This window comes from Orussus abietinus, unplaced genomic scaffold (assembly GCF_000612105.2).
Source record: "Orussus abietinus isolate OABI.00-Male unplaced genomic scaffold, Oabi_2.0 scaffold32, whole genome shotgun sequence".
NCBI classification, from domain to species: Eukaryota; Metazoa; Arthropoda; class Insecta; order Hymenoptera; family Orussidae; genus Orussus; species Orussus abietinus.
Window position 1 is genome coordinate 66,655 of NW_019394330.1, and position 16,604 is coordinate 83,258.

The following is a 16,604-nucleotide window of genomic DNA, read 5'->3' on the forward strand; positions in this document are numbered from 1 at the left end:
CGAGTTCGGATTTCGTGAGTCAAGTGCTTAGAGTTTCACGTTGGTCGGAGTTTTAGGTTGAAGTATGAAAAATTATTCACCTAATTGTACCGGAAGTTTATGGCCCGTGATTTTGATCAGACATTCTGGCTTCAATTTTATTCTTAATTATGAACCTTATTGCCTAGTAAAATGGATATTCTCAAGTGTGTGTAACATGTGCGTTAAGAAATGTTTCCAGTTCCTTGAAAAATCACTTTTAAATTAAATTTTGTTAATTAAGGTCCAGGACTTTGGTTAGGATAATTACCTTCAAATTTGTAATAACCTGAAATTAAATGGGTCGAAAGTATCACTATATCCATGCACAAGTAGAAGTACTTTTATCGAATTCAGAACAGAATGGACATTAGTTATCATAGACAATAATGTATATTTGTATTACTGAAACATACTTTTCAGATAATTTGGAACCTACCGGCATATTCGTATAATCAAAAATGAGTTACAGAGTCCGAAATAATAAATTGCATCGCTGCTAATCTACATCTGGATTTTGCGTTTTACGGCAGCAGTCCAAGTGTGAGTTCCACATGACCGATAATTGAAAAAATCATTGCGCTTATCGTAACGATCCAGTCTCTCTGCAGCATGATCAGCTCCCAGGAAGAAGGTGCGGGGTAAATATTCCCGGTATGTCCGTATCGAATCGGAGTTGCGGAGCCGCCTCGGCAGAAAAGAAAGGGTTGCACCCATCCAGCACCTGCAGCCCAGTTTGCGTTTTATTTCCCCAAGGAGTAAGACGATGGGATCGACGGACCGATCTCGGCATTCGTTGCCAAGGTGAAGCCGACAGGAAACCCCGCCGACCCTGGGGATTGGTTTACTCCGAGTCATCGCCTCCACCACGGCGGCGGCTTTAACGATTCCCTCCTAAAAAAGACACCTCGGAGCGATCCTTTCCTGGGTCGTCGTTTCCCGAGTGCATCGACTCGTTAGACTCGCTCGAGTCTGGCCGAGATGTTATGGTGCCTTAATCGGCTCGATTAACGTCATCCTTGGGTGCAGGGTTGCATCACTACTTTCTTCCTGGTGGAGCTGGAACCAGCGATAAATCTCCCAGGAAGCATTCGGTCGGCGTTTCTTTCTAGCCAGGTGCCAGGTGCTCGATGGAGCAGAGGGTGAAAGCGGCGAAACGACTTGCCGCCATGATCGAGCCTAAGTACCAGGTTTTTTCCACGCTGCACTTGAGAATACTTGCGGATACGAGCAGGTCTTTCGAGGCCCTCGAGATCGGACACGGAGAAAAAGGATGTGTTAAACTTACGGATACATCTGTAAAATGTACCGATTTTGTATGTAGAATTGTTGTATGTAGAATTTTTGTATGTAGAATACTTGCGGATACGAGCAGGTCTTTCGAGGCCCTCGAGATCGGACATGGAGAAAAAGAATCTGTTAAACTTACGGATACATCTGTAAAATGTATCAATTTTGTAAGTAGAATTTTTGTATGTAGAACACTTGCGGATACGAGCAGGTCTTTCGAGGCCCTCGAGATCGGACACGGAGAAAAAGGATCTGTTAAACTTACGGATACATCTGTAAAATGTATCGATTTTGTATATAGATTTTTTGTATGTAGAACACTTGCGGATACGAGCAGGTCTTTCGAGGCCCTCGAGATCGGACACGGAGAAAAAGGATGTGTTAAACTTACGGATACATCTGTAAAATGTATCGATTTTGTATGTAGATTTTTTGTATGTAGAACACTTGCGGATACGAGCAGGTCTTTCGAGGCCCTCGAGATCGGACACGGAGAAAGAGGATCTGTTAAACTTACGGATACATCTGTAAAATGTACCGACTTTGTAACATCGCTTGGGATTTCATTGCGGACAAGACAAAGGCACCTTAACGACAGTCCTTAATTCTAGCAACCGCGATAAATGGAACTCAGCTTCTTTATCGGTCGTAATCTGTTATCTAAACGAATTTACTGCGTCGCTTTGAATTCCATAGCGAGAATTTGCAAGGACTCAGGGTTCCGATCCAGTTACGTTTACGAGGATCCTAGCAATGTCGTGTCCCATCAGCTGGTGCCGAGGATAAAGGTTAAAGTCGATTGCGAACGGTAAGGAGCCCTCGGAGGCGATAAAATGAGAAGTTATCGCGTCCTCGGGCAGTTATACCTTCTCTCGCCTTCCGCCGACGCTTCTTCTTTGGTCTCTCTTCTCGAGTTGTAAACGATGGCTTACGGAAGAACGCACCGTTGAAGAATCGCAAGTACGCAGAGGAACTTGTTCCTAAGTGCGAAGACACTCGTGCGTTCCCTCCGATCCTCGGACCTTTCGGCTTTTATTTCTCGGCACGGCTTCCGCCTTGTAGCCAATTAATTTTACGTTACCTCGGTACGTCGGAGCTCCTTTATGGCCGTCGCGAAAGAGAATAGGTGCTCGTTTATCGTTCGATCGATTCATCGTAAGACCGGTATCGAGCTATCGGATTTATTATCGATCGCCTCTTTTAAGTTCCGCCGCTCCATTTGGGAGACTCCACCTTGTAAAGAAGTCAAGGTGCAATGAAACCTCTCTCGAATTACTCGATTCGCATAAGACACTTTTTTTAAGGATATTGGATCGTCGGAAATTTTGACACATGACTCGAGAGCACCTAGGAATTATCCTGACATCTTCCAAATTTGGATTTGTTTAACTTAGTCCAGACCAGAACCAAAATGGCGTCGCGCTCTCATATTTCGAGCGATATTCAATTATCGAAGTTCAATTTAGTTCTCTATAACTTGACCAATAGATACGATTTCTGCAATTCTCTCTTACGCGAAAGTAAAAAGTGATTATTCAGTCGTTTAGATTCTTTACAAAGAAAAGAAATGTTAAGGCTCTCATACTTGTATAGTCGCGGGATGTTAATGTAATATCGAGGTCACTTCCCCACGTGGCATTGTAAAAATTACCATACTTGTCGTGCCAATTCTCAGCGGGACACTGTATCATAAGAAACTGCGTTGATCTAAATTTTAAATTAAAAGTGTCTCTCATGGCCACGATTTAAATATCATAATTGCACTATTGTAGCATTAATGGGTTTACTCGGTCTACACGTCCATGTCTCACTGGTGTCGTTCGCTAAAATTGCCGTGAAATATTTTCACAAGTCCTCATGCCGGTTCATTTCAAGTTTACAATAGCTCCTTGGTTCATAGATTCACGTATCACGGTACCGAACCCTTCCTACATAATTTCAGAACCTCTTGAAAACCTAAAATATAAATAATCTTATCTAACAAAGCATCAGTTTCAAATCAGTAAATTCAGAACGGCTGAACTTCAATTCCGGTTACGTTCCAGTCCGCATGTCATGAAACGGAGTTCCGACAAAAAGTGTCTGTAAAAAAAAAAGAAAAGAAACAGCCATTTCTAATGCTAATTTAGTCGAAAGACGGTTTTCGCTCGTGGCGATTAAATTGCGCGAGGGGATTGGAAACTCTCTTCTTTTGGACAAAGTCCTCCTCGATGACCCAGTAGTTTCTCTTCTCGAGCCGCTCCAGTGAAAGATGTTCATCCGGGAGCTGGGGGAACCCCCGGAAGTTTTCTGGCCTATCCGAGGACAGTTCCGCAGGTAATTACCGCATTAATCACGATCGCTAGGCGATGGAGGCGTCGAGCCGGCCATTAACCCATTTGCAACATAAAGAAGAGGGTCCTTATCGCCAAATTTCAGGCTGAATGATAGTGACCAGTAAAATTGAGCGTATATATACACTATGGTGATAGTGACCAAGAAAACTGAGCGTATATATATATATATGCTACGGTGATAGTGACCAGGAAAACTGAGCGTATATACGCTAACGATGCAAATGGGTTAATACCGAAACGGAGACTTCATGGGCGCAAAGTGGGTCGAGTAATAACTTTTCCGTCGAAAGTCAAGTTCGAGGTCGGCGAGTACCCGACTCGAGATCTTAATTCAAGCAGGAATTGCCCGGTAAAGGTCCATAAGAGTTCCTCGTCGAGAGCCGCAAATGTCGCGAGGACGTTCAAGGCCGGATGTCCGGACCTTAACTGTTGCGAATATCGCGGATAACTTGGCACTATCTTACGAGGAGAGGAAGATTATACCTAAAGTCCGCCGTGGGAGGAGAAGAAATGAGCGAATGTCTGCGTAAATCAGAGATTCTTCTAGCTCCTCATTTCCCCGGAACAATGATCAGCCGCGACTGCCAGAAAGTTCGAAACTCGGTTCAGAGAGGACGCTTCGATCTCGAGGCCACTAATCTATGTTTGTTCGCCTTGTTTGCACTTTCTACTGACTCTTGTACAATAGCGGACATGAATGCCTCCCCTGCAGGTACGGCATCGCCTGTGCAGGGTGGGAGGGCATTGATGTCTCCCAGTTTACTGTCTACGGTTGAATGACGCGTTGTTTAACGCATGCGAAAATACTATAATATTACATATTGTATATAGATCAGTGATTGTTCGCCTTGTTTGCACTTTCTACTGACTCTTGTACAATAGCGGACATGAACGCCTCCCCTGCAGATACGGCATCGCCTGTGCAGGATGGGAGGGCATTGATGTCTCCCAGTGTACAATGGCGGACATAAATGCCTCCCCTGCAGATACGGCATCGCCTGTGCAGGATGGGAGGGCATTGATGTCTCCCAGTTTACTATCTACGGTTGAATGACGCGTTGTTTTAACGCATGCGAAAATACTATAATATTACATATGTGTATATAGATCAGTGCCTCGCGAAAAATCCTGATGATGAGGCGAGGCGAACTGAATGATAAACCTTATCAATCCACGTCGGCACGAATGGGCAATAATTGCAGCTCTCCTAAACGATCCTACAAAATGCGTTCGGCGCTTGCAGGTATTCCTGGATAGATACGGCTTTCTCGTGCCTGCGTTTCACCTACATATGGTCCTGGACAAAGAATACCATTTTCTCAAGTTACAATGAATTTACGCTTGTCGTATATCACAGTCGCCCGTGCATGCGAAGGTGCTTTAAGCGCCACTTGGCTGAGAGAGCAAATCCCGCGGTTTTAGTTTTACTTTTGATGTAATTAATGGCCAACTTCTCGTGAATAATACAACGCCAGGACCTGAGACGAGGTGGTGCACGTAATGCGTCATGGTAACGCGTCGCGAGCGTTAACCAAAGGATTCTTACGAATAATCCGCGAAATTCCACCGGAACAAATTGGCCCTCGCCGTCCGGCTTAATGTGCTCTGCGGACACTTACAAATTCTAGGGAGGCGTAATTAACATTCTTAAGGCAATCCCATTAACGCCGCGTCGTGTCGACTCAATTCCGGAGCGGATACGAAATTCTCGCTTCGTGGTTATTACGGTAATCACTCGTCGAATGAACTGTATCGCTCTAAGGTGATATGTGAGGGTCTGAGAGACATCGATGCCCTCCCATCCTGCACAGGCGATGCCGTATCTGCAGGGAAGGCATTCAGACTGTAGACTAGACTGTTCTTTAATAGAAGTTTCATCCTATTAGGCGAATATTCCTGTTAATTGTGAATTTATTATTTCCAACAGAAACATGAAATCGTAAATCTTTAACCCACCGGAATAATGAAGTCATCGATATTCCAATTTCAAGAAGCTTAATTTTATAAGGCTGCTTAATTGGAAGCAGTTCATTAACGGGTTCTGTATTCGCGCAACTTGTTTCGCTCTCAAAACTCTAATGGCTTCAAGGGTTTAAATTTACCAGCGAATGTAGGAACGGCAGTATTATATTACGCTTTTAATGTATTTCGATTTGTTAGAATCAAAGGGAACTCGCCGCGGACATGTTGGGATGCTAAAATTAAACCCCGTTTATATTAAATCCCGTATTAATGAATTTAATTAACGTACTCGAGCGCCGAGTCATGAGAAACGTGACGAAAGATCGCGATTCAATTTGCTTATAGGATTGCGGAATGCCCTCGATTATCCTTGAAGTATATTTGCATCTTTTAGCTCCGATGCTCGGGATATACTCCCCCAAGTATCCGCTCGTGATCTTGGCAGGATAAATTATCTTGATGATAGCGGCGAGATAAATGCGGTATGATGAATGATCGGCCAACTTGCTCACGTAGCATGTCAGGTGAGAATCATTTCTTCGAGATAACTGTAGCAAACTCAGCGATGATTCAGAAGCGCCTCCAGACTTAAAACCAAAGATTTGCATACAAGCATACGTGAGATTTATTCTATATCGGTCCGAAGAAACTGTTTAGCGAATAAAGTATTAATCAGTAGTCCTAATAAAGACATTACGATTTTGTAAAAGTTGTCAAATGTTCATAGGGATTCATATCGTAACTTTATATTTCCACGGAGTCATGTTTCTTGCGCACAGGTAACCCATACTTCAAGATAAGATAATATTTTTATATTATCCCATATTGCTTAACAATACATTTCATGAGGTTCATGGAAAAGAGTCGAAATAAAGAATCTGCAGTTTCTTAAGACATGTTAGTGATCCAATTATTTTCATGTTCTAGTGGACTTGCATCTTCGCATTGTTCACTTGTGATATACTGCATTCATTGTTTAGATGTAAATACTCGCATGAAAAGTTAATAGACTCACATCTGGAGCTGTTGAATTCTATTCTCGTTGTAAATCGAATCGTGTAACTGGCATGTGTATCTTACGTTCCCGGTTGTTATAGTTATAATGTGTAATAAATATTTATAGAAAATAAAATAATACATATTTCCAACTTTCAAGCTATACCGTAACGTCACCCTGTGTTACAAATTGCAGATGTAACCGTGCAATGTGAGACTATTACGAAATCAGTGCATATTAATTAAAATAATTTATGCTCGTAATTGTCCATAAAAAAAATGGTGCGTGTTGATAAGATTGATTTTGTCACGAATTTGTGAAAAACCTGTTAATGTCTATACAGTACTCCACACTACCTTGATATTTCCTTAAATTATGAATTATTTATATTCATATTTACTTAAAAAATAATTATTTATAGGACGCACATTATAAGGAATGCGCCAATTATTGCCATGTGAACTAGTCCCAGATATTGTTATGGTAATATTACCGGCCTATCCTAGAAACTGATTGATGCATTTAGTAAGAGAAGCTTCCTTTAAAAATGTGCTGAATCTTGGTTCTGTTTTTTATACAACGAAAATCGTCATATCGGTATCAGATTGTGCTTCGCTCGTAACCGATACGTACATGTGAAGAGTGTGTGAGACTCATTGAAGTGTGTATTGGTGAAACGAACTGCAACAATTGCGAAATATTAACCAACTGGTGACAATGGACGCGAGTCATTTCCGGAAGCCATTACAAATTTAAAGAACAACTCAGGCCCCGGAAACTTAAACTCTTTAATTGTCACATTACTTAGTTTATTTCACCGTTGAATATAACAGTCGATTTTTTAGCAATTCCTGTAACAATATTTATACCACAGATCCCAGATATTGCCAGTTTGCTAACTTTAAAGAAACAAGTGTCAACTTTTTATACCTATCTCTAGATGGATTATTCGTTTACCCCTTATAATATGCGGATGTTCATTGTTTATTTAATTAAGTAACGGAGCATTACAAATTAATTTGACAGGAATAAAAGATAATATATCTTAACATGGCAATTTTTGGCGAACCTACTTTAGTTCATACGTTAAAAGATACGGACGTTAGAAGGGAACAAACTCGCTGTTGGCAATGGGGAAATAGACAAGAATTAATATTAACACACAATAAAAATACAATAACATTTACTGTCAAAAAATGTCCTTAACACAATAACTGCCTCTAAGTACAGATTTTTGAGGTTGCGTGCGTGAAATACGACGGAATAATGGACGGAAGGATCTTTTTCAGGGAAGCGCAGGGATAGATATTATAGTGCGCCAAGAGTGTGCGTATGTGTATAAAAAGTATAATAAAAACTTAATAAAATATCAACTGACGAAAGTAGGGCTTTAATCGGTATTTCATTCGAGCCTGTGTATCATCAATAACAAATCACATATCAACTCTCAAATATCAAACCCGAATACAATGTTGCCTCATTAATATGAAAAACGAAGTGTTAGAGTGAACTTCCAAAGATATTGATATCGATATTATATCTCGGTACCAGTAACCTATCGATAAACCGATTTCCACCCCAAACGTGTCGGGAGACTAGAATGATTAAAAATAAAAACGTACACGAGGAAAAGAAAAAAGAACTTAGCGATACGTCCACCGCTCTATTCGCGATACTAAGTAATGCATAAACTTCCAACGTATCCTTTTCCTGGGGGTATTTTGATTGGTGGCCAGCGCGATTAATTACGTACCTACCCTATATTTACAAGATTTACGCGAAAAGTGGGCGCTAAAAGGGAGCGAAGGGTCGATGCCAGAGAACTAACAAGACAGAAAATGAAACGCCTCCAGGACGAACATCCTGGGACCACTTTTGTGATCCATCAGCTGATCGAACTTCTCAACCATTCCGGGCATAGCTAGATCATTTATTCCTCGATTGACGAAACCCCTGGCACCGAATTTTAAATATGACTGCGTAGCAATCGAAGTAACAAGTGTCTGAAGATGGCGCCTATATCACCAAACTGGCTACTTATAGTAATACTAAATAAAATACTTTTTTTTACTTTGTCAAGCTTCTACGTCTAATTCTCACTCGTACCATTTAACGTACCATCGGCGATCATTCTTAAAATCCATCTCATACGTCAATTGAAGTTTGCAATTGTCACGAGTGTCAATTGCTTCCGCATAGACGGCTAAAGGCCTCAATTTGCTGTGGACGGTCGATTTGCATATAATAGTCACAGTTTTCATGTCCTGAAGGTACTAGAGAATTTTCAAGTTTCCCTTTTCTGACTTCCCGTCTCGAGTGTTCATCGAAAAAATGCCTCTGAATGGTGTTCAAAGCCTCGCGTGTAAAACCTATCGATCGATATTATATATCGATTTTGATGTCTCGAGCTTACATAAAATGATACATGCCAGAAATGGCTCTTTGTCAGTCGGTGCACTCCGAGGCGAAGCTCTCCAGGTCGACGTAGTGTCCGTTCATGTTGTCCTCGAGCAGTTGGGCTAGATCCCTCCTTAAGGTCTGAAACTCCGGTCGTCGATCGGGATCGGCATGCCAGCACCTCGATATCACCCTGAAGAGCTCACTTCGGCAATGGGAAGGCCTCTCCAGCCGATATCCGCTCTGCACGTTTCGCATCACCTCCCTGGCGCTCATGTCCGGGTACGGCGTCGAGCCTGAAAACGAGGAAGTTGTTAAAGAAATGACGAAATTAATATGCCGCAAGAAAGGCTCCGGGGTTAATCCGAGTATAAACTCCGAATAATGCCCCCTTAAGTGCGACAGTAACAACCGCTTTCGGTAAAGCATGTATGCGGAACAAATTGAAAACAAATGGGACGTAAAACTTGGCATGCAACGAGCAACCTGAGATAACTGCTGTCGGATTTTGTAGATTAAATCATAAAGTAATTTCAGGGGATGTAAAAGTGGCATCTTAGGGGTCAATCGTTCATGACAACTTTTCTCCAAAATGGGTGGACCGATTTCTTTCAAATTTTACCACGTGAGTAAGGAGACCCTAAGGTAGTTCCTGAAACTGGCAAAATTTCAATTCTTGTTAGAATTGAAATTTCATGGGTTTCAGGACCTTCCTCATAGCCTCCGTATTCACGTTGTTAAGTTTGAGACAGAGAATAGTTTCATAAACGGTACCTCTTTGACGCCACTTTCGCACCACCTTGAGTCAAGTCTGAAGCACAGTTTTCCATGTCTGCACCCACCGTTTCTATTCCAACACTAGTAGGTATAATTTTTGGAAATCTTAATCATTTTTATATCTCGTATAATGAACATCATCAGAAAGGAGCTCGTTACATGGCGCGTTGAGCGCTTGCACTATTACTGATTTTGCCAAAGGCCATTTACCGAGGGTGACGATTTCCCACATGAGGATCCCAAAGCTCCAGACGTCGGTTTTGGTTGTGAAAAGGGAGTAAATTAGCGACTCTGGAGCCATCCACCTGATCGGCAAGGCATTCCTTCCGTGCCTAGTTTCGATGATTTCTCCGTCCTCGTTGGCGAACCTTGACATACCGAAGTCCGCTATCTTGCAGAGTTTATTGTGATCCACAAGGACATTCCTCGCAGCCAGGTCGCGGTGAATAATCTTCCATGGAACAAGAAAAATGAATATTTATTAGTGCCCCCGGCGGCGTATGTCGTCCAGATAAGTTTTAGTAGCGGGATTCCAGAAACGACCCGACTCCTTTATTTCGCATAAAATTCCAAGGTAACAAGACCCCCGTGAGATTAGATCATGCGAATCTCGCATCTGTCCTACGAAGACGTGGACGTAGACTGACCGAGTAGGCGCACTATCAAGACAATCCAGGATCCACAATTTCCCCTAAGATAAAACTGCATCTCGTCTCGGACTCCTTTTCAGAAGCCCGAGGTCTCTGCTCGCCGAAAACTTCAAATTATATCCCAATTCTGGATCACGGCACGCAGACATCAACTTAATGTCATCGCTATTATCTTAGGCACTCTAGTACTCTCAGGTGTTGCGTTTAGTACAAGAGTTCTTTCTTTTTGCCGAGGAATTTCTGACTTTATGCAAGCTGACTATGTAATTTGGCACACGCGAAAATCATACGTAAGTTATCGTAACGCGGCATGCCAGAATAATGTCCAGTAGGATGTCGGACTGAGGAAATGACTGGTTAATGACCGGCTTTCCCCCCTTTTTAATTCAAATACTTTCTCAATGAAATCATTCAGCCTTTGAAATGTCGTTAATTTGAGGAAATGCCTCGTTAATTTTAGGTTACGATTTTTCATAGCGAAGTGGAGTCGCTTGAACGACGTTTCATCTCAGCTCTAAGAGTTGCTCTTTAATGGGAACTTTCGAACGCTGTAAACTCGATTCCAATCTATATGCTTGCTTGAAAAAATTCAGAGTGACTGTATACATGTTAATAAACATATTGTAAAAATTCCGAGATGGGGTATTTTCATGGTTCGTTAGAAAAAATTCTGAAAAAATAAAGAAAGGGGAAAGAATAGTCGTCACACGGTATGGCTGCCTTAGGTTCTCCCTCTTCCTCAACTGAAATACGTTTCGACTTAAATTCCCCGGATCCCTATAAAAATGGCGTAAATATTAGGAAAACGCGTCATAAACTTTAAGTACCACTGGCCAGGGTCACTTGAACGCACTGATGCTCGATCTCGGTTCCATGAAATGGCGAGTACTCCTTAATAATAGTGTCCATTAATTACACGAAAGTCCTGTTGATGGCCCGACGTAGCACGTTATGGCAAAGGGACGGCAGACTGCAAACTGCTTTGTAAACTGCCTAATAATTTAGGGTTAACGACTCGTTCCGCAGTTAATATTACCTAAGATGCTCATTAGTGAATAAGCGTCATTGCTCGAAATGACATTATATCGCGTTACTGCAGACGAAGTCTCAATACGCGGAGGTCATACGGATTGCTTGTCTCGTAAGTGTCGAGCATATTCCCAGCTGAGAAGGAGTTTATGACTTCACTGATAAGCTATCGATGTCCCCAGCATGATATCTCGTGTAAACAATTATGATGCATCGTATAAAAAAAGAATCGAGGTGACACAGGGGAACGAATTGTCAAGAAATACCTGCATTTATCAGGCTAATGTGTTTACTGCTGCCGTTTTATTATCGGCACAGCTGGTTTCCCATCTTTCAACATTTACTTGTATGCTCTCATCTTTCTTGAGAAATCCAATGGTAGAAGAGGAAAATAACACGTTCGTTTTTACCCCAATACGTGAGTTGCAAGATGAACTACGAAGGTGCGATGTGATGGGTCCGAATATAGTACAATTGAATTAGGTTTGCAATTGAAAAGACCGACAAACAGGATCCGAATAGCTCCAAAATCGCATATCGTCCCGCTAAATCGGCCATCTTGTACTTTCTTGAGCTTTCTAGCGTTCGGGACGTCGACGAAAGCGTATCTACCCTTCCGCACCTTTTTAAGAAAAGTGCAACACCCTCGTTACCCTCGGGGATGGAAAGTGCAGACAAGGCGAAGAAACCTATAGCCGGGAGATTTCCAAATTCGTTCCGCACCAATCGCAATGATAACAAGGTCGTTACGCCACGAGGGGGTCCGAGAGTCGAGTAGAAGTAACGCGATCGACAGCCGAACCGTTTGAAGAAGGAGCGAAGGCAGGATCGAAGCGCTTTGAGAACCCCCTAGGTTGAAGATCCGCAGGTCGAAGGAAGCGATTTTCATTTTCATAGAAGAAGAGGAGAGCAACGAACTCGGCTAGCGGCGAAGGCAGAGCCGGAGGAGAAATTCCAGGGAGGGCACTTTGCCGGAGAGAGATCATCCTCTGGGCGAGGTGGCTCATCTTCCTTTACCTCCGGCTGCCGAGAAGCGCGGCGGTCGAAAAAGTCTTTCCCTCCCCGGGCTGAAAATGCCACTCTCCGGCCCGGTTTCGCCAATTAGAGGGAAATCCATAAAGGCGAAGGGACGAGGACGAGGGAGCCTGGCCGTAACCGAAGTGCGAAGACGTCTTCTGGTTGCGGGTTCCGCGGCCGCGTATACCATAAACTCCTTCGAGAGCTTAATGGCCGCGCGGTAGTCGAGCGGCGATCATCGTTACGAAGGAATCCTCGATACGGTATCTTCGCTAATTTATATTTATCGACAGGGACCGGTCCCTCTTCCTCGGCACTCTCGCTTCCTTCTGCCTGCCCACCAGCTGACAGTGTGTCAGTCGGTTAGACGCGGGTTTTCGTGCCGGTGGAACCGGGTCCTGCCACGCTCCTCCTTCGTCGATACTCCTGCGTGGTCGCGGTGCTTGATCCTTATTTCGACTACTGCGGCCCGACTGACAGCTCCTTATTTTACGCCTCTTCTTTTCTTCCGACCGATCCGACGGAGGAACCATGCCGAGATGGGTGTTTTTATTGCACCCGGGTGTAGTATCTCAGCGGAATTGGGGCCGTGATACTTTTCGTCGATTCGGTCGGCTCGTGCTGCCGAATGAGATATCGTCGTTTGTGGGTAGTCCTGATTAGTAGGCCTATTGTTAAGTTACTCCTCGATGCTGTAGACGAACACGATCAAGAGGGTGGCACCGGAACCCTGACATCTTAGTAACGCAGACTGCCCAACAGACCGTCATTAGTTTATCACTCGATTAATATTATGACATAATTATTCACAGGGATACTGTACAAAGGAACTCTCTCATATTTAAGTTGAAAAAATGAGACTAGGATAGTATGGTGCAAAGTGCAAGTACTAGTGCAGATCTGTATGCCTTTAGCTCGTCACGAGACGGCAAAGAATTAGGTATGTTAAAAATAATTAATTGTTTCGCTCTTAAGTGCAAACTCTTCCTCACGTTTGCCCCAAAGTAGCGGCCAAAGTGATTATTAGCGATACTGCCTTAGTTTGTTCCTTAGTCAACGTTATAAATATCAACATATCAAATATAAATGTCAACAGCACATCGGGAATGTCGACTCTTTCGATATGAATGACGACAAAGTATTTTCCACAGTAGCGAGCCAGACCATTGTCAATTTGTTAGCCAGTTGCGTTATAAATTTGCATATCAGAGTGAGTTGTTTCAGGAAGCCTGATTTCTTTGTGCCGAAGACAGCATTGTTAAAGGGGATTCCAGATACATGAGTGACTCCACTGTCAGTTTGTAAATCAGCTCTACACAGAGTTTCGCGGATCCTTTCAGATAGGTGTCCTCTTTTTGTTGGAGCAGTATTTTCGTAAGGACGCGACGAGTCCTTGCGACGCCTGCCTGGCATATTAAATATGCTCCTTGGTAGACTGCAACTCTTTCTTTCTTCTTCTTCTTTTCACTTTCTTCCAAGTTGAGGAACTTTCAGTCATGAAATTACTCAGATTATCGAAGGCGATGGCTAGAGTACGATTTTTATTCTCGTTTCATCAGGCTTTTCCTTGCTGGTTTTGTTTCGTTCCTTACCTCTAAGAGGGAAATAAAAGAGGAAAACACCCAAGGTATCGGGGTCGTTACTCTTTTGAACTGACAGCGAAGAATACCCTGACGTAGATGACTAAGAATAGGATCTTATCCTCCCCAGGTCTTGGACGGTTAAGGTAATCGTGATTGAAGACAAAGATAGTCCCAGTAATTAAAATGCATTTCGGCCCAACAGGACCTCCAGTAGGACTTAAATTTTGAGAAACAGGTGTTAGAAGGATATTAATCTATGCAATGAATGATTAACAATTACGCCGATTAACGTGGACTAAATCGTATAACATCGGCTGTACTTCTTGGTGCCAATTAATCATGAAAAAACACTACGGAGCACTTCTCAATGCAATACAAACGAAACCTTAGCCTGTAAAACAAGTCACAATCATAATATCATCCCACATCTCGAAATGTATTACGATAAGATCATTTGTAACACAAGTCAAGGATCCTGACCGTCCTTGAATCATGGTAGCCTTCCATGTATGACCATGCCCATCTCTACTCTCCGATCACCCCTGATAAAAAACGGAATCATTTTGTTAAAACGACCAGAAATCTCAAGGTCCATCATCCTCGTGCGGCTTCGGAAGACAAAATGTCAATTGCTTCGATCGTCTCGTCTTGCAGTAGTTCCGTTAAATAAATGACATGTCTTTATCATATATCTAGCAAATAACACATCTAGGAAATTTTAGGACGCTTACCTTTTTGGAGGCGAGGTACTCCATACCCCTGGCGACGCAGTATCCGAAAACCGTGAGATCCCTGGACGTCAGGGCTGCGGAATCCTCGCTGAAATTGTAAAAGTCCTGCCTGGTGCGATGATCCCGCAAATATGCCAGGAGCTTCCCGTACATGACGTACTCCAGGATCAGGTAGTGCGGTTCTGCAATAGGAAGTGCGTCATTAAAGCCTCGTTTCACTCGGGGTACAAAGGGTCTCTCAAGAGGAAGCTCTTAACAACCCTGATAATTTTTTGCTACGCGAAGAAGCGCCGGCGCGCGGGGGGGGGGGGAATAAGAAAAAGAAGTAATTGGCGGCGACTAATGATCGCCGTGGTTGATGTCGCTAAAGACGAATAAAAAAGGAAAAAAGAATACGGGTAATTGGCCAGGGGAAGGGAGCAATTCTTCGGGCGAATTTACGAGTCGGCATCAGCCAAGGTGATGGCGCGTTCTTCACCCTTTGCGATTAATCAGTTGGGCAAACTTTCGTTAATCTCCCCGTGCAAGAACGTCGTGCCAGGACACTCGCCGTAAATCCTTCGTTATTAGGGACAATCCCACGCGACATCGCATATTTAATTTTGACTGCCTCGTTTACATAATAAGCTGGTTAAGGGGTTCCTTTTGCCCGGTACCGGGTTTCCGTGAGGGGCAAGCGCAATTTCAAGGGCTAATTACAACGATGGACTTTCTTGTCATTGCCCTTTTTTTGTGAGTATGTATGGAGGCCATAGAACAAAATAAAAAAAATTAAAAAAAATGAAAATGTTTCTTTCGTATAAAAGGAGCAGTAAAATGCAAAAAAAAATGGAACATAACATAGAAGTACCACTCGTGATATAATTATATAATTCCTACATGTTATTATTCAAGGCAAAGCGAACGGTATTCATATTTAGAATTATATTTCTCACCCTGCACTCTGTTTATCACTTTCTCTCTCTTCTGCTGTGAAACTAAATATAGTACATGGTAGCATTCTTAAATATGCTAATTTGCTAATTTTTTACATATTTTTCTTTCGTTTCAGTGTAAACAGTTCAGCCGTCGAGTCAGGCTCGTGATAAGTACGTTTAGGGCTCCATATTTTCGTTGTTAGCAAAGCATCTTTAATCCTTTGCCACAATATCTTTTTCGGTACACGCACGAGCTACTCGTGCTACCTGACTTGATTGTACCTCATCATTACAAGGCAAAGGGTTAACAAGCTCGATTGAGAATCGAAAACGCCCAATCACTATGGTTGTTAGTCCTCGGCGTGTTCCCTGTTGCAAAAAAGCAACCGAAGACCCTTTACCCTCGGTACTTTCATCTTCGGGAGAAGGTCCATTGTTGTTTTTCGTTTGGGCACGATCATGCACGAATTCCGTAAAATATATTGTACCTACATACGAACCCTAATCACTTTCGATTAACAGAATTCCCAGCGACTGCGAAGCTAGAATTCCCTACACATCTTTAGATTATGTTCCTAGACATCACTTGTGACACTTACATAACCTACAAACCACTTCGCGCCTTCATTGGACATATAACCGCATATAAAGCTACATAAATACATCTTGCCACAGAAAGCACGGAATTATCTGTGCCAAGTACATTCCACATTCCGCTGATGCATTTCCAATACGAGATTACGTTATCAAACTGATCCATCGTAATCACATTAACCCAGACTCAGCGAGAAAACGGTAGAGTGATAAAAAAAAGCGAACATTTGGCAGAAAAGCATTGAAAGCTCATAACGATATCACGAAAACGCTTAAGGGGTCTAAACCAACCCACGAAATGGAAAG

General features: G+C 42.8%; 1 protein-coding gene across 3 annotated transcripts in view; it reads right to left on the reverse strand.

Annotated features, from left to right (window-relative positions):
- Positions 1-7,769: 7,769 nt before the first annotated feature.
- LOC105703850 overlaps positions 7,770-16,604 on the reverse strand; it is a 210,809-nt gene continuing 201,974 nt past the window's right edge. For all 3 annotated transcript variants that reach the window (XM_012432554.2, XM_012432553.2, XM_012432556.2), the window contains 3 exons: positions 14,788-14,969; positions 9,988-10,228; positions 7,770-9,296 (listed from right to left, as the gene is read on the reverse strand). In XM_012432554.2, the coding sequence (XP_012287977.1) occupies positions 9,049-9,296; positions 9,988-10,228; positions 14,788-14,969 (671 nt within the window). In that variant the 3' untranslated portion in view covers positions 7,770-9,048. The remainder of the gene's footprint in view (positions 9,297-9,987; positions 10,229-14,787; positions 14,970-16,604) is intronic.